Below are 16,973 nucleotides of genomic sequence, written 5' to 3' on the forward strand. Positions count from 1 at the left end.
GAGGCGCCCTCATCCTTGGGGGACCACCATGTTGTGAGCCAAGGGGGCCCTCGCTCCCCCCACCGCGGGAGGAGCAGGCTCATCACTCACTCTCAGGTGAGGAGAAACAAAGCAAAAGCATCTCAGATGAAAGGAACAAAAGGAACGGAAGGTAATTTACTGAATTTATTTCATCGCATCTCCCTTAATCATGTAAAAACAAAACCCCGAGTGTTCTACATTCCGGTTCGTGTCCAACATGACGTGCCAACTAATTGAGTGTAAAAAGCGAGGTGCTGCATGGTCTCCGTTAAAGTCCGTGTGACAATGGCCCCTCCTGCCCCCAGCTCTGCGGTGTTTCTGTTGTTATAATTCAGTCCATTCACAATATGTCATTGCAAACACTATGTGCAAAAGAAAGTAGAAAAAGCAGATTCTTTATTCCCGGCGCATTTATTTCCGTCTCCCCTCCTCCAGCTCCCCATTTATCCTGCGCGTCCATCTGGAGGCCCAAAAAAGTCATAGACAAGTGACGAGACATAATGAGGCGCACTCATCTGCTATTTAGCCTGCGAGTTTCACTGCCAGGTGTTGTGAAAGGAAAAGAAATGCGGCCAAGACACGGTGCGCGTCTCGTTTCCAAACATGTCGTGTGGAATGTTAGGGAGCAGAAATGACACTGGGTGTTCACTGATCTGGGAGGGAGGCGACTCCAATGAGGGTCCTTGAACCGTCCTTGGACAAGGCGCTGGGACGGGTCCCCTGTGTCACTCCCGGGGCCCCAGCCACACAGTCCCACTCAGGCACCGGGACTCCGATGGGCCTGCTGTCCCCACATTCATTCAGGCATGCAGGGAAGGGAAACTGAGTCGTCCTGAGCTCCGTGCTCCTGAGACAGAAGCTGAGAAGGCCAACTAGGACCTGGGAGTGCCTTCCCGGTGCCAAGCCCTCCAGGGGGGAGCATCCGCCCCCTTCAGGTGGGAGCACCCTCCCAGGACCACCCTCCGCAGGGAGCCCAGAGACTTCAGGGGGTCAGGGGAAATGAATCTGTGAGAACAGCACCCCTACCCAGCCCACTGTAGAGACAGAGGGAGCCACGCTGCCCACCCTTGGTTAGACTCTGTCAGCGGTTTCACAGCCATTAAAGAGTTAAAGGTCAGCAGCAAACGCACTTCCTCAGGGCTGATGGGTCCGCAAGCGCCAAGCACATTCTGTTTGCAAGAAATAACTGCTGTGAGGCCCCGTGTGCATTCTCTGGGGAAACGGAACTGAACAGGATGTTATACTGACAGTTTGGTCTAATGCCGTGTAGAAAAGCTCACAAGGAAATGAGGGGTTTAAGCAAAATATCAGTTTCGGGTCGCCACTCGGTGGAAAGGGGTTCCGCGTGCGTTCCGGCTGCGGGCGAGGAAGGAACCTCAGGGGAAACGGGGCATCTTGGGGTTTCCCGAGTTTGCTTCCCATAGTCCCACGGAGAGGAGATCCCAGCACTTAACCAGCTGTCTACTCGGGTGGAAAGAGAAAGACGCATCGAGCACTTTCGCACTTGAGCTATCAGACGCCGATACCTTCGAAACGTCCCCCTAAGGCGTTCGGACTTGTCATCCTTACTAAATGCCACCTGGCAGCCCCTGTGCTCAGGGGGCGGCTGGACGGTCAGCAAAGAGTCCACGGAGCCTGCTCTGCCGACCGAGGCTGCGGCGGGAAGCGGGCAGCCAGGGAGGGGGCTTCAGACGCTGCCTGAGTGCCAGTGTCTCCACACCACAGGGACACTCGGTCCTGAACAACAGCTACTGTCCACCTGAAATTCAAGTGCACCTGGCACCTTGTCCCACGTGTGCGTGGGTGCCTGTGTGCACGCCTGTGTGCATACCTGTGTGCACACACTAAACCTGAAATCTCTGCAGGGAGAGTGAGCACACAGTCCTCACCCCCGGGGCGGGTCGTGGGAGCTGGGAGCTACAGCCTCAGCACAACTCATGGCAGCAGCAGATGAATGCAACCCATTCCCCTTGGTCAGGGCGGGAATGACTGGCCCACATGTGTAAGGCCCGTGCATGTAAGGCCCCTGCCATGTTAGGCCCTGCTGTGTGAGGCCCACGTGTGTTAAGGCCCTGCTGTGTAAGGCCCGCACAGTGTAAGGCCCCTGCTGTGTGAGGCCCACGCGTGTTAAGGCCCTGCTGTGTAAGACCCACGCGTGTGAGGCCCCTGCTGTGTAAGACCCACGCGTGTGAGGCCCGCCATGTTAGGCCCTGCTGTGTAAGGCCCACGCGTGTAAGGCCCCTGCTGTGTAAGGCCCACGCGTGTGAGGCCCCTGCTGTGTAAGACCCACGCGTGTAAGGCCCACCATGTAAGGCCCCAAAATCACTTGGCCTGGCCCTGCCAAGGCAACTGCAGGCGGGACTTGAAATTCAACACACCAGGAGCGTTCCCACAGCGACGTAAGTGTCCATTAAGCAAATGATGTCATAAATACCCACACGGCCCCTGGCGGACAAGGGGTCCCCCGCCCTTGCCCAAGTGGGAATATCAGAGGCTCTGGAGGGCCTGGGCGCATCAGAGCCGAGGGGGCGGGCCTGAAGGTGGGCAGGTGGCAGGTGCAGGGGATCATGCTCGCACCCACTGAGGGGCAGCCAGGGGCTCCCCATCTTCTCCTTGCAGCCCCTGGTGGCAGGGGAGCAGGCTCCCGGGCTGGGGGAGCATGTGGTGGGACTCTTCCCCTTGACTGGCTGGGTTATAAGGAAGGGCGGCCTGGTGACCAGAAGGGGGCCGATCCTCCCACTAAAGACCTTCCTAGCCTGTCCTGGACCTTACCCGGACCCGCACCTGGGACACAGAGCTGCCTTCGCCCTTTTACTCCCAGCACGCCGCGGCCTCAGGACACGTCTCCTGGGGGCTGGGTGTTCGGGATGAGGACACTGGGCATCTGGGTGGCCTCTCGGCTCCACTACTAACCGGCGAGTGTCGTTGGACACACTTCATAACTTCCCGGAATGAGTTATGTCTTCTGCAAAAGTGAGGATGCGACGGTCCCTCCCCAGCAAAGATGCTGCCAGTCACTGAATGAGACCATGCAGGGAGAGTGTGGGCACAGGCCAGGTATTCATGGGTGCTCAATAAAGGGTGGTCAGAGAAGGGGGACCTTGAACAGGAGAAGCACCCCCCGCCCACACACCAGGCCTCCGTGGGCTCAGCGGCAGGAGCAGAGAGGCTGCTATGCCGCTAACAGAGGCTGCTACGCCGCTGCAGAATGTGGCCGCTGATGCTATTGATTAACATTGTAATTACACGAAGTGGCAGGGACATGTCACCGGGGAAGCCAAGTAATGAGAAATTACAGAAAGACCATGGATTTGAGTTCCTGAACTGATTCTTCCCAAGCACATCCGGGTAACAGGAGATTAGTTTACTATGGCAGCGTACCAGCAGAATGCGGCACAATAATGGGGGAGAGTAAGTCAGGGGGCACCCGGGGGTTCCTCCGCGGTGCCACCCCAGGATGGCTGCTCCCCCTGCACCGCCACAGGACCCCACACTGGGTCCCCAGGCTCGACACCAGGCGGGGACTAGAGATCAAAGACCTGGTCCACGTCCCGGATGTGCAGCCAGTGGGGATACACACGCGGCCAGGACTAACCGCGGGGCCGGGCAGGCTCAGAGGACAGGGAGCCGGTGAAGGCTCAGCCAGTCGCTGCTCAGAGCAAGTTCCCATGGCGACCTACCCAGGCCTGTCCTCGGGGGAAACACGCTTTTTCTCAACTCCAAGGCTCTGTCGCGTGTGGCGTCAGCATCTACTGAAACACCAGCTTACGTTTCTGTCCGTTTTCGAGCTCGACGCTGTGCTTCACTTGCCTCTCAGTCCTGCACCTGACAGGCAGCTAGGCTCCCCGCCCAGGCCTCCGGCCCCAATGTGCGCTCACGGGCTGATGGAGCTGAGCGGGTGGCGGAGGACACTTCCTTAAGGAAGGTACAGAGGGTCCGGCCGGTGGGGCTCAGGGGCTGAGGTCGACCAGGAGGTCACAGTTCAATTCCTGGTCAGGGCACATGGCGGGCTCGATCCCAGTGTGGGACGTGCAGAATCAATTCTCTCTCATCGATGTTTCTATCTCTCTATCCCTCTCCCTTCCTCTCTGATCTAAAAATCAATAAAAACATATTTTTTTACAAAAGAAATAAAAGTGCAGATGGAGTGGGGGGTGCTCACGGGCGGGGAAGGGGAGCGGAGGTTACTCTGGCTGGAGGAGACCAGGGAAGACGCCCTGGGAGGTGCGGAGTGACCAGGCTCACACGGTCTCCGTGCAGACGCTGAGCAAGGACTGCTGTGCGTACCACAGGCTGGCGAGTCTGCAGGGGAGCGACGTGAAGAAACGCATCCACGCGGCTTAGGACAAGCAGAACCACGTATTCTGTTTAAAAGCACACCGTGCGGCCTGCAGCCTCATCTGCCCCCGTGAGCCTCAGGCTCGGCTCTTCCACCCGCCACCTTCCTCCTCATGTGCTCACTGCTCTTTCCCACTTTGATGTGGGCACCACGCGTACAGGTGGCTGGTGCGTGTGGTGGGTCCGTGTGGTGGGTGCGTGTGGCTGGAGCCGTGTGGAGGGTGCATGTGGCTGGTGCCATGTGGCTGGTGCCGTGTGGAGGGTGTGTGTGGCTGGTGCGTGTGGAGGGTGCATGTGGCTGGTGTGTGTGGAGGGTGCATGTGGCCGGTGCGTGTGGAGGGTGCATGTGGCTGGTGTGTGTGGAGGGTGTGTGTGGAGGGTGCGTGTGGCTGGTGTGTGTGGAGGGTGTGTGTGGCTGGTGCGTGTGGAGGGTGCATGTGGCTGGTGCATGTGGCTGGTGTGTGTGGAGGGTGCATGTGGCCGGTGCGTGTGGAGGGTGCATGTGGCTGGTGTGTGTGGAGGGTGTGTGTGGAGGGTGTGTGTGGCTGGTGTGTGTGGAGGGTGCGTGTGGCTGGTGCGTGTGGCTGGTGTGTGTGGCTGGTGCGTGTGGAGGGTGTGTGTGGAGGGTGCGTGTGGCTGGTGCGTGTGGTGGGTGTGTGTGGCTGGTGCATGTGGCTGGTGTGTGTGGCTGGTGTGTGTGGCTGGTGTGTGTGGCTGGTGCATGTGGAGGGTGTGTGTGGCTGGTGTGTGTGGAGGGTGCGTGTGGCTGGTGTGTGTGGAGGGTGCGTGTGGCTGGATGCTTTAAATCAGGGGTCCTCAAACTTTTTAAACGGGGCCAGTTCACTGTTCCTCAGACCGTTGGAGGGCCGGACTATAGTTTAAAAAAAAACTATGAACAAATTCCTACGCACACTGCACATATCTTACTTTGAAGTAAAAAAATAAATGTTTTCAGTGGGCCGCATGTGGCCCGCGGGCCGTAGTTTGAGGACCCCTGCTTTAAATATTCTCCCATCAGCTGAAGCACGGTGCCTATTTATCTCGTGGCTGCCAGCAGAGCAGAAGTGGTCCGACATCGCCACAAGCAGCCAGTTATTTCATGCCCTGTTAATTCCTAAAGCCGTAACTACAATATCACTCCTACTTTTAAAAGAGGTGTTTTTTTCCTTTGTAATGTGTGGCCTAAGTGTCCAAATAAAGAACACCAGCCCTAATGAGGCTGACTCCAAAAACATAGCCTCGCTTCTGCCGCTCGCCGTGGGCTTGGAGCTCACAGGCATCAGCTCAGCAAAACTCAACTCTTCACGGCTGAGAACTCCAATCGGACAGGGTGGCTGGCACTTCTGCCCGCAGATGGCCAGGCCGGGGTTCCGTCCACCACAGAGCCTCTCGGTGGGGAAGGCTGTCAGCTCACCACAATGACCACCTCGTGGCTCCAAAGGCAGGATGTGGGCGGAGCTGGCCGTGCGGTGGGAGCAGCAGCAGCTCTGACGCAGGAGGCGGATGCGTGTCTGATGGGGCTGGAGAGGGACTGACACGGCGCCAGGCAGGCACCTGCCGCTTTAAATCACGTCACGACTGTACCGCAGCCTCAGTCAGTGCCCAGCCACTTCCCACCCAGCCCATTACTGCCCGACCCAAACACTCCTCGTTCCCTATGCTTATGCCACTTCCTCAGCCCACGTCAGCCCGGGTACCCCTCCTAGTGCCCCGCTCGGGGCCTGTGCTTCTCCTTCACAGGCCTCATCGCCTGCGTCAGAGCTGCATGCTGGGCACTTTGTCCCCCATGCGATCTGAGGGTTGGGGACGTCACTGCGTCCTCAACACCCACCACACCTGTGGACAGCTGCTCACGAATGAGGGCAGGTGCTGACTGGTCTGGAAGGACCACAGTCCCGCCCGAGTGAGGCCCGGGGCAGCTGATGTCTGGCCAGCGTTCGCAGCTGAGTACCAGGCGCCCGGCTCAGTCCCAGCGCCACGCAGGTTTGTGGTGGGATGTGGGGCAAGAGAAACCCTCTCTGAGGCTCAGTCTCTTCCTCTGTGAAATGGGTATAACAAGCGCTTATCCTCACTCATGATATTTTTCCATTGAATTTTAGAGAGAGTGGAAGGGAGGGAGGGAGAGAGAGAAACATCAATGTGAGAGAGGCACATCCATTGGTTGCCTCCCACAATCACCTGGACTGCGGCTGGGGTGTTGGGGATCGAGCCTTACAACCCAGGTGCATGCCCTTGATCATGAATCGAACCCGGGACCCTTCAGTCCTCAGGCCAATGCTCTATCCACTGAGCCAGAGCAGCTAGGGCTACGGAGGGTTGAAGGAGATGGTGCACCTGGGAGAACCGTTAGCCTGTGGTTGTCACTGATGTAAGCACGTGGCTCTGCTCTGTAGCGGGAGCCCACAGCCGAGCAGCCGGGAGGCGGGCGGCCCAGAGCTGGCCCAGGCCTGACACTCACCCTCTGGGGAGAGGGGTGAGGAAGCCGCAAGCGTCTGGGGCAGAGAAAAGCACCGTGAGCTCGAAACTTCCTCTTCCTGCTCGGCCCAGGAGCAGCGAGCACCTCCGCTCCTCGGACCAGAAACGGCCACCAGGAGGCAGAGGGCACCTAGAGGCGCCCTCTGCTCCCTGGGGACCCGACCCCCCTCCCCCCGGCCTGACAGGCAGCACAGATCTGCATGTGGGCAGGACCGCCTTCAGGCACGCTGCGATTTCATCTCAGGAGACGGCGCCAGCACACCCACCTTTCTCCTCCTGCCAACCTTTGTCATCCCGGAACCTTATCGAGCCGGCTTCTCCTTGGCTCACAGACAAGACAACTCATCAGGGACCTAACAGCGCATTGGCTTCAGAGGCAGCCCCTCCTGGGCCTCCCCGGGAAATCGATGCGCCTCGGAGCGGAGCTGGGAGGACCTGGCAGCCTCCGAGCACACAAGGAGTGGACTGCCCACCTGGCTGCGGGGAGGCTTACAGCACGGGCTGCGATGAAAGGTTCACCCTAACGTCTTTATCGCGCCCTTGAACCGAAGAGGCCAGCTCCGGTGGCGGAAAATCACAGCCGCCAGGCCCCCCAGGCCGCTGCCTCCCCAGCCGTTGGGTAGCGGCTGGCACGGCGCCTGGCAGGACAGGGGCGCTGAGTCGATGGGAACCGCCTGACTGAACCCACAGGAGAAAGCAGGGTCCCAACCGGGAAGCCCCTCCTCCCGGGAGACAGAAAGCTCAAGTCCACGCACAGTGCGGTTCCCCGTGGGAAGGACGCTCCCCTGCCGGTCCTCCCGCCCGCTCACACCGCACCGAGAGTCCGGGCAACCCCTCGCGGCCCTCTGCGTCCTTCCTCCGTGTCCTGAGGGTCCACACGCCACATGTATGTACACGTTAGATCTCCGGTGCGGGAGTCACAATGACTCCGTACGTAACTATGGCCTAAAAACCACCATTCTGCTTCCATCAGCGGGGATTCTAACGTCCAGCCGAGGGGAGAGAATGAACGCTGGGCTTTGCTCCCTCAGCCTCTCACTGTCGTGTCTCAAGGAACACCCCACCTTGTCACCTGCCACCAGGGGCGCCTGCATTAGTGCCACTGAGGGCAAAACAACCAGAGACCTCCGGCACGGGGGCCGTTTGCTCGGGTTTCAGTGCAAATTCCCTGGGACCCGGTACCCCCAGCCTCTCCTCTCCCTATCGCTCACGGGGGGGGGGGGGGGGGGACGAGGGCAGCAAAGGCTAAGTTGTGTGTACAATCGCCAGGCGTGTCCCTGAGCCGGTCCAGACCTGCATTTCTCATCTCAGACCTTTTCTTTGTCATCACCATAGAGCATTGTTATCAGGTGTTTAAAAAAACACACAACGATGTTCCCTCTCTCTGTGGGCTAATTAATAAAAGCCAGCGGGTGCTACTTTTAACATCCCGAAAAGTACACAATTCATATAGAAAAGGCGTAATGACACGTGCGTCACCATGAGCGTCAGCATGGAGGGGCCGCTGAGCTCGCAGGGCCGATGGTCCTGCCGGTCAATCCTGGCACCTCGCGGACCCCACACGCTGGCAGACCTCACGTGCCAGCGGACCCCACACGCTGGCAACCCCATGTGCCAGTGGACCCCACACGCCGGCGGACCTCACACGCCAGCGGACCCCACACGCCGGCGGACCCCACGTGCCAGCGGACCCCACACGCCGGCGGACCCCACGTGCCAGCGGACCCCACACGCCGGCGGACCCCACGTGCCAGCGGACCCCACACGCCGGCGGACCCTACGTGCCAGCGGACCCCACACGCCGGCGGACCCTACGTGCCAGCGGACCCCACACGCCGGCGGACCCTACATGCCAGCGGACCCCACACGCCGGCGGACCCTACATGCCAGCGGACCTCACACGCCAGCGGACCTCACATGCCAGCGGACCCCACATGCCGGCGGACCTCACACACCAGCAGACCCCACACTCTGGCAACCCCATGTGCCAGGGACCCCACGGGGCCCTCTCCCTGGCCACTCTGAACACCAGGTGGGTCCCAGGCAGCTCCCCAGCTCCTGGCCCGAGACAGCCCTGCCACCTCCCAGGGAAGACCCTTCACAAGGGCCCACAAGGCGCAGAGAGGTGGCGCTTGCTGCCGAGTGGCCACGGTGCGTCTGGTCCATGTCCTTTCCTCTGGCGCTGTGGCCCTGGCTCGGCCCTCACACCCGGGCAAGAGGGGCCAGGGATGTGCCCACGGCTGCCCAGGTGAGCAAGTGTGGACAAAAACAATAGCAAGGAAGCCAGACGGCCCCCATCTCGCCAGGACCCAGAGGAAGTTTGCAGGAGACCCGGATGCTTTCTGCAGGGCTCCCGGCCCCAGCCCCGCCCCCCTGCCCTGCCACAACCCGAGCACCTTAGCCCCTCGAGTTATCTGAGGGAGCTCCCCGCGACAGCCAGAGGGAAGCAGAGGGAGTGTCAGTAGAGGGAGTGAAGCCCCCCCCACCCCGTGGGAGATTCCTGATGTAGCTCCTCCCCCAGCCCCTGCATTGCTCAGTGCACCCAGAGGCAGCTCCGCCCTCAGCCCCACACCCCACTCTGCACCCCTCGCCACTCCCAACCCGCACACCAATGGCTCCGGGACGCAGGAGCTTTAGCTAAATCCAGTTTTGTGTAAACAGTGAACAGAGACCGGAGGGTAAGAAGGGAGGAGAAGAGGAAACAAACAAAAGTACTTTCGACAGAGGTGCCTGGCCTTGCGGCCCGGGGCCAGGACGTAAGAGGCCCAGGAGGGCCCTTGGCTCTTTACCTCCACTCCCTGGACCTTCAGCTTCATGTGGTCCTCGCGGGTCGTTTTCCCATCTTTCCTCTTCTTCCAGCAGTACCCGTCTTTCCTGTACTTCACCTTCTTCCTGTTGTAGAGGATCATGGAGCCATTCTGCGGTCTGCAAACGACAAAGGGCACGTTACTGAGAGAGCCGAGCCTGACAAATCTACGGAGAGACATGGTCAGCCAGCGAACGTCTCCACCGAGAAGCCACACCCCGCGCCTGCTGGGGCGTCCAGTTCACCGTTTACCGCGGCTCCCGGACTGCCGTGCTTACGGCCAGCCCCTTCTGCTGTGGATTTGGTGCCTAATGGGTGCAGTGTGTCAACGATCGCCTTAGAAAACACCCCCCAGTCATCGTCCCCAGCTCATCGGATACGCGGTGCTGGGGCCTGCGCTCTGCCCGACAAGTGGGAGAAACGGAGAGAGAGCAGCGAGAGCCGGGCCGTCGAGGCGGCTGCTACATCCTACCTCCTGTGGGAAGACTTTCTCCTCTGTCCTGCATCGCCCGCATCAGGAGATGGATAAGGCGACGCGGAGGCTGGAGGACTGTGTTAGGAAGAGGACAACGGGAGGCTCGGCGCCTGCGCCAAGTGCCCTTGATTCACGGCTGCATCAGCCCGGCTGGTGCGAGGAGCCATCCCTTCTCCCTGGCGAGCTGAGTGCCGACCCTTCCCCATCTGGGCTCCAGCTCTCAGGGGACCCAGCAACCTCCCGGGAAACTGCCTATCGGGTCCACAACCACCGAATCTGAGGGAAAGAGTTGTCCCTTCGCTCAGGGCTAAGAGTGGGATGACCGTTCTGATGCCGTTAACAAGTACAAAGGGCCCAGCTGGCACGGCTCAGTGGTTGAGAGTCCACCTATGGACCAGGAGGCCAGAGTTCCATTCCTGGTCAGGGCACATGCCCAGGTTGTGGGCTTGATCCCCAGTGGGGGGCGTACAGGAGGCAGCCGATCAATGATTCTCATTGATGTCTCTCTCTCTCTCTCCCTTCCTCTTTGAAATCAATAAAAATATTATAAATAAATAAATGAATAAATAAATAAAAAGCACAAATAAAAAGAACCTTGAATTTCTCTAAAAGAAGCCACTCATCCACCACAGGGCGCGGGGGAGGCTTACCTAGGACCCCACAGGGGCAGCTGCTGCAGATTCTGGTTTGGAAACACCCACTGGAGGAGCTAACCTTCTCCGGAGGCAGCAGGATAGAGGGTGGGGGTGGGCCAGGCCCTCAGGAAGACGCCCCTGACACTAACAGCACATCACACCCCACCCCACCTCACCGCCACCCCTCCCTCTCCACCCCGTGTGGCCATCTCCGTGTCACTCTGCACCGAAAAGTCAGCACAGTGTGAGTGATTCCCAGCACGCATGAGGCCAGCGCGGTCAGCACCAGCGGTGGAGGGAGAGAGCCACCAGCCCTCCTTCCCGCCCCGGGTCAGCAGCCTCCACCCCGTTCTGCTCTGGGGCCATCTCACCACCAGGCACAGAACACCGGCTATCGAGGGCTCACCATCCCATGGTCTGTAGGGGAAAACACCCAGGCCGGGGCGACCGCAGCTAACTGGTTCCCGCCCAGCCGCTGTGTCCCTCAGCGAGGTGAGGGCTAAGCACGGGTCCCTGGGGAATCACAGGCCCCAACACTTCAGTCCCCGATCCCTGCGCAGTGGGTTCGGGTCGGTTCGGGTTTCCTCCCTAAGTCTGCAGGACTAAAATGACTGGGAAGACCTCCGTGTTGTCACAGGCTGTCACCTGACGGCTCAGTGTCACGCCCACAGGGCGCCTGGAAACCTCCCGGTTCCCTTCCTCGTCCAGGTGGCAGGTGAGCTGGACTATTGGGCCCACAGTGCCGCGTCCACAGCGTCAGCCCTGCCCTCAGTCCCTGCCCAGCTCCAGAGCCCTGTGAGCTCCTGCCCCACCAAGACTCAGGAGAGGGGCCCCAAGTGCAACTGCTGTGCTACAGCCACTGCCTAAGGCAGGGGTGCGAGCCTGTTTTCTGCCATGTGGGTATCCTACATAATAATCCTGTATAATAAAAGGCCAATATGCAATTCAACTGAACAGCAGAATGACTGGTTGCTATGATGTATCTGACCACCAGGGGGCAGACACTCAACACAGGAGCTGCCCCCTGGTGGTCAGTGCGCTCCCACAGGGGGCACGCTGCTCAACCAGAAGCCCTGAGCTGGGCTTTCAGCTGGCGAGCACAGCGGCAGTGGCAGAAGCCTCTCCGCTGCAGGCAGGTGGTAAGGAGCAAGGGGTCCCAGACTGTGAGAGCGATATCTGACTGCCAGCTTAGGCCTGATCCCAGGTGAGCAGGCAGACATCCCCTGAGGGCTTCCGGACTGCAAGAGGGCGCAGGCCAGGCTGAGGGACCTCCCCCGCCCCCGCCCCAGTGCACAATGTCGTGCACCGGGCCTCTAGTTTATGATATTATTCAAGGGCCACACAAAATTACCAGCTTAAAAATTAACCTTCCAGCCCTGGCCAGTTTGGCTCTGTGGATAGAGCATCGGCCTGCGGACTGAAGGTCCCAGGTTCGTTTCCAGTGAAGGGCATGTACCTCAGTTGCAGGCTCGATCCTGGGCCCTGGTCAGGGCACATGTAGGAGGCAACCAATCGATGTGTCTCTCTCACGTCGATATTTCTCTCTCTCTCTCTCTCCTCCTTCTCCCTTTCTCTCTCTCTAAAAAAAAAAAAAATCAATAGAAAAATACCCTCTGGTGAGGATTGACACCCCCCCCCCCCAAAAAAAAGCCTGCTAAACAGAAAAAACAAAAAAATGAGCCTGCTATATTTGGTCAAACATTTAACTGACTCACCCCTAACGCCTTCAGGGGGCCAGAGCAAGTGATTTCTCAGATCTTACATGGCCGTGGACGTTCCCCACTCCTGGCCTAAGGGCTAAGCAAAGGAACACATCTGACCCTCTAGATGCTCTGCGCTTGTCGCTCCCCCTCCAAACAGGAAGGAAGACACTCCTGAAAGGGGGCAAGGACGCCTGGGCCCCAGCGCCCCCCCCCACCCCCGCCCCCTGGCGGCAGGAGACGGGGTGTTAGTGACACCCAGCTTCCTGGGAACTAGGACAGGGCTCCGTCCCTGTGCCCTCCTGCCAGGCTCAGAGCCTCGGCAGCGTCTTCAGGCGCCTGTCCCCCCATGGGAACTGCTCTGACCCAGAGAGAGTGACTCCCCCAACACTGTCCCGTCCACAGCCAGCAGCGCAGCTGCAGCGCGACGGAAACCGCCTTCCTCTGACCTGACCTTTGTGCTCGAGGGGACAGAACCCGGGACCCCAGGAGGCGCCACTTCAGCGTGCAGATCGTCCGAGCCGGAGGCAGTCAGGCCTAGCGCGCCCAGGAAGAGTCTTTTAGAAATATATGTTTTATTGATTTCAGAGAGGAAGGGAGAGGGAGAGAGAGAAACATCAATGATGAGAGAGAATCACTGATCGGCTGCCTCCGGCACGTCCCACACTGGGCACTGAGCCTGCAACCCGGGCCTGTGCCCTGCCCGGGAGTCGAACCGTGACCTCCTGATTCAGAGGCCGATGCTCAACTGTGGAGCCACAGCAGGCGGGCCACCATTCTCCTCACTGTGACGATGAAGGTCTCCTCTTTCTTGGGCTACAAGGGGGAACTTCTGGATCCTGTGAAAGGGCTGCCTCTTTGTGTCTCCTTTCCGGTCGCCTCTAGTGTCCATAGTTAAGCCATGAAAAGGCGTGTTGGTCTGAGTCCTTACTGAGGTTCATATAAGACCCTGCTCATCAGTGGTCAGACAGTGGCCCTTTGGATTCACTACATTTAAAAGAAAACCCGTTTTTTCTAGAGAGCTCTCATCCTAGACAACTGTCTTACTGGTGCCCGTGGAAAGACCGAGGCGAAAAGCGGATTCAAAGGAACGTGGCCTTGGGGAGCGCCTTCAGGAAGATGAAAGAACAGGAGTCAGACTCGGAACTAAAGTCCACATCCAACATCCACGCCCCTTGCGGAAATCCGGCCCCACCTCCCCGCACATCTGAGCTCCCAGCACCTCTGTTACTGCAGCTCGTGAACCGTTAGTGACAGAGCGAGGGAGCCAGGCATGTGGGGCAAGGCGGCTGGGGGCACGGCCTGTGTGCTCCACACCCCTCCCGGGAGCCACAGGTCCCTCCGCAGGTCACAGGGGAGGGGACACAGCACAGGGGGAGGGAGCACATGGTCCAGGGAGGTGAATGGCTCAGGGAGGTGCCTGACCACAGAGGCCGGTCAGTCTCACCTGGGGAAGAAATCATTGGCCAGAGAGTGGGAAGTTTCCGAGAGCTTGGGAAGATGATTGGTTACGTCGAGAGAGTTCCTGGTTAAAATCCCAGGAGAACAAAGAATCAATCTCTCTCTCTCTTTCTCTCTCTCTCTCTCTCTCTCTCTCTCTCTCAGCAGCCTGGGCCTGCAGACCATGTGAGCTCCAAAAAGACTAAGCTTTAATAGGAAGCAGAATCCCTGGCTATTGGCCTTTGTCTGGGCCTCGCTGAGGACAGGGCTGGGCTTTCTATGGTGGGCGGACAGAGATGGGACAATGGAAGCTGGGGAGAGGCACTCCTTTGACTTTGCGTCACGAATAGACCTCACTGCACCACCTTCTCCTCCCGTGCGCGGACCCGGGCAACGCTTTTCTCACCATCCCCTGCGACAGCCTGGGTTCCACCATCATCTATAGCAGGCGTCCTCAAACTACGGCCCGCGGGCCACATGCGGCCCGCCAAAAACGTTTATCCGGCCCACCAGGTGTTTTTGCCTCCGCTGCCTGTCCTGCTTAGCAGCCAACTTGTCCCGGGCCCGCAGTGCGCATGTGTGGAATGTCTGAGGGACAGTGAACTGGCCCCCTCTTTAAGAAGTTTGAGGACCCCTGATCTACAGCTTACAGCCCCCGCTGTCCTAACCCCCTCCCCTGTGAGCGTTAGAGGGCACTCCGGCCCAACCCTTTGGCCCAGGACAGGCAGGCTGCTCACATGGGTGCTGAGAGCAGGAAGTGGATCCAGAAGCCCCGGTCGGACAGCGAGGCCCACTCTGCAGGCTTTTTCAGCTTCTGGCCTTTCCAGGCAGTGTCCTTTGCAGATACGTCTGGGACCCCCACCAGCGAGCTCATATCCCCTGGGCAGCAGCAGATCTTTTAAATTACAAAGCCTTTTAGCTTCACTCTCAAACGATCCCACCAAATTTAAAGAGGCACTTAAAAATGAAAGGCCCTTCACAGCCCCCTCACAGGGGCCTTGTAAGGGAGGCACTCCCACCCGTGATAATTTTGTAATTATGAACAAGCCCGAGGCCCTGGAGAATGCCCCTCACCCCCTCACCGAGGAGACCGATGGCCAGGAACCCTCCAGGCCGCCCGCAAATGACCAGGAAGCGGCTGAGCTGCAGCTGACACTCGGAGCTGATAGGAACAGGGATGGAGGCTTGCCCCGAAGGTGAACTGGTCTGAAGTGAAACAGCCTCAGAAAGGAGAGGCCCGGAGGCCTCTGTGGAATGCTTGGTGCAGACTTTTCAAGGGCGCCCTGCCCTGAACCCTGAGGTTCCAGACCGGAGACATCTTTCCTTTCCACCTTAGAACACTTTCTCCCCACTACACAAAACGGCAAATTCAAAATAGTGCGGTGGGGTGGGCTGGTCATCCCCAGAGCATTATCTCGGAAAAGGCGCTCGATTCTTTGAAGAGAGCTTGAGGAACAGAGACGAAAAGGGGCGAGAATCAACAATTCCTGACTTACAGCTGGAGTCTTCAAAGGTGCAGAGGTTATAGGGGCAGAAATAGGATGTTGGGGACCAGCGAGAATTGTAAGAAGTATTCATCCTGCCCTGTTAGCCGTGATTGTTGTTCTGATGAAAGAATCACAGGCTCACCTGGCTGGGAGTTGCACGTGGGACCTGGGCGCTCACCTGGAAATAGGCCCGCCCTCCCCATCTGGGAGCTGCCTATCATCATGGAAACATCGGCAACCTTGTTGATGAAACCAGAGTTGCCAGCCCTTTGCATCCCCCTAGCCCTTTGCGTCCCCGCAGGCCTTTGCAGTCTCCAGCCTGCTTACCTGTGGACTGCCCATTTGGCGTCCCTTTGGCCCACTTCCCATGTGGTCTGTCCTCCTCACTAGAAGCAGCGCTCGTGGTGGGGGCAGAGCGGACTGTTGTGGGTGACCTGCTGCTCCCCACGCTGCCGGCAGGACTGGAATAAACGCTCATATGATTCCACACCGTCTCTGCTGAATTGGCTCAGGTACTGACAGGCAGCCCGGACTCCTTGGCTGTCCGGTTCCAGAAGCATAACTGAGAGCAGCCCAAGTCCCCTCAGACCCCTCCGTATCTGGCGCAGACACTGCCGACACTAAACACCATGAAGCGGGGAGGACAGTTGGTCTGCACTTATGCAAAACACGGATAACTTTAAATCATAATCAACCTAGACCAGGGGTGGGCAAACTTTTTGACTCGAGGGCCACAATGGGTTCTTAAACTGGACCGGAGGGCCGGAACAAAAGCATGGATGGAGTGTTTGTGTGAACTAATATAAATTCAAAGTAAACATCATTACATAAAAGGGTACGGTCTTTTATTTCAATAGTTTTATTCATTTCAAACAGGCCGGATCCGGCCCGCGGGCCGTAGTTTGCCCACGGCTGACCTAGACTCTGAGGACAGACAAATATACCCCCAAACCCCGAGGAGGAAACTTGCACCCTTGCTCTGTCCCTCCAAGACATATATCTTAGGACAGCTCTGGGGCGCAGACACCCTGGGCAGAAAGAAGGCAACGCCTGAGACAGAGGGAAAAGGCGGGGCCTCAGAATACAAACTGCCTCTCTTGCCCCAAATCTGCCCCACAGCCGCCTTCAGGTGCCCCCCAAGTTCAACACAAACCCTCGAAGTCCTCCCCACAGATATCAGCAGGAGGCTTCATTCAGCCACTGGAGCAGGTGATCTTACTGTGTTCCAGCTGCCAGTGTGGAGTCAGCTATCATTTAGACACTAGTGAGTTTGTGGTACCTGCTTCCTGGCAACATTTCCTAATGGAAGCTGTAGCAAGCATGTCAAACTCGTGGCCTGCGAGCTTGACATGCTTGCTGTACAGGGTTTCTGTGTGTGTCTGTGTATTTATGTGTGTCTGTGAATGTATGGTACATACATGTGATAGTTTTCTGTCTCTGGGTGGTCTTGCCAAGATTGATTTGGAAAAGAGCTCTCTATTTCATTATCTTAAAAAGAAGCACTTATGAATTAAGTATTCCTAAAACTCAGAAATAGACACGATCGAACACAATTTTCAGTAAATGAAAGAGAGTTTCGGTTTGTCAGTTTCGTTA

General features: G+C 58.3%; 1 protein-coding gene across 8 annotated transcripts in view; it reads right to left on the reverse strand.

The window, feature by feature from the left end:
• The window catches only part of CAMTA1 (calmodulin binding transcription activator 1), a 675,715-nt gene that overhangs the window by 295,175 nt on the left and 363,567 nt on the right, over positions 1-16,973 (reverse strand). For all 8 annotated transcript variants that reach the window (XM_081085448.1, XM_081085446.1, XM_081085447.1 and 5 more), the window contains one exon: positions 9,624-9,759. In XM_081085448.1, coding sequence (XP_080941574.1) covers positions 9,624-9,759 — 136 coding nt within the window. Of the gene's footprint in view, positions 1-9,623; positions 9,760-16,973 lie in introns of those variants that run through there.

Source organism: Myotis nattereri (genome assembly GCF_964212035.1).
Source record: "Myotis nattereri genome assembly, chromosome: 3".
NCBI classification, from domain to species: Eukaryota; Metazoa; Chordata; class Mammalia; order Chiroptera; family Vespertilionidae; genus Myotis; species Myotis nattereri.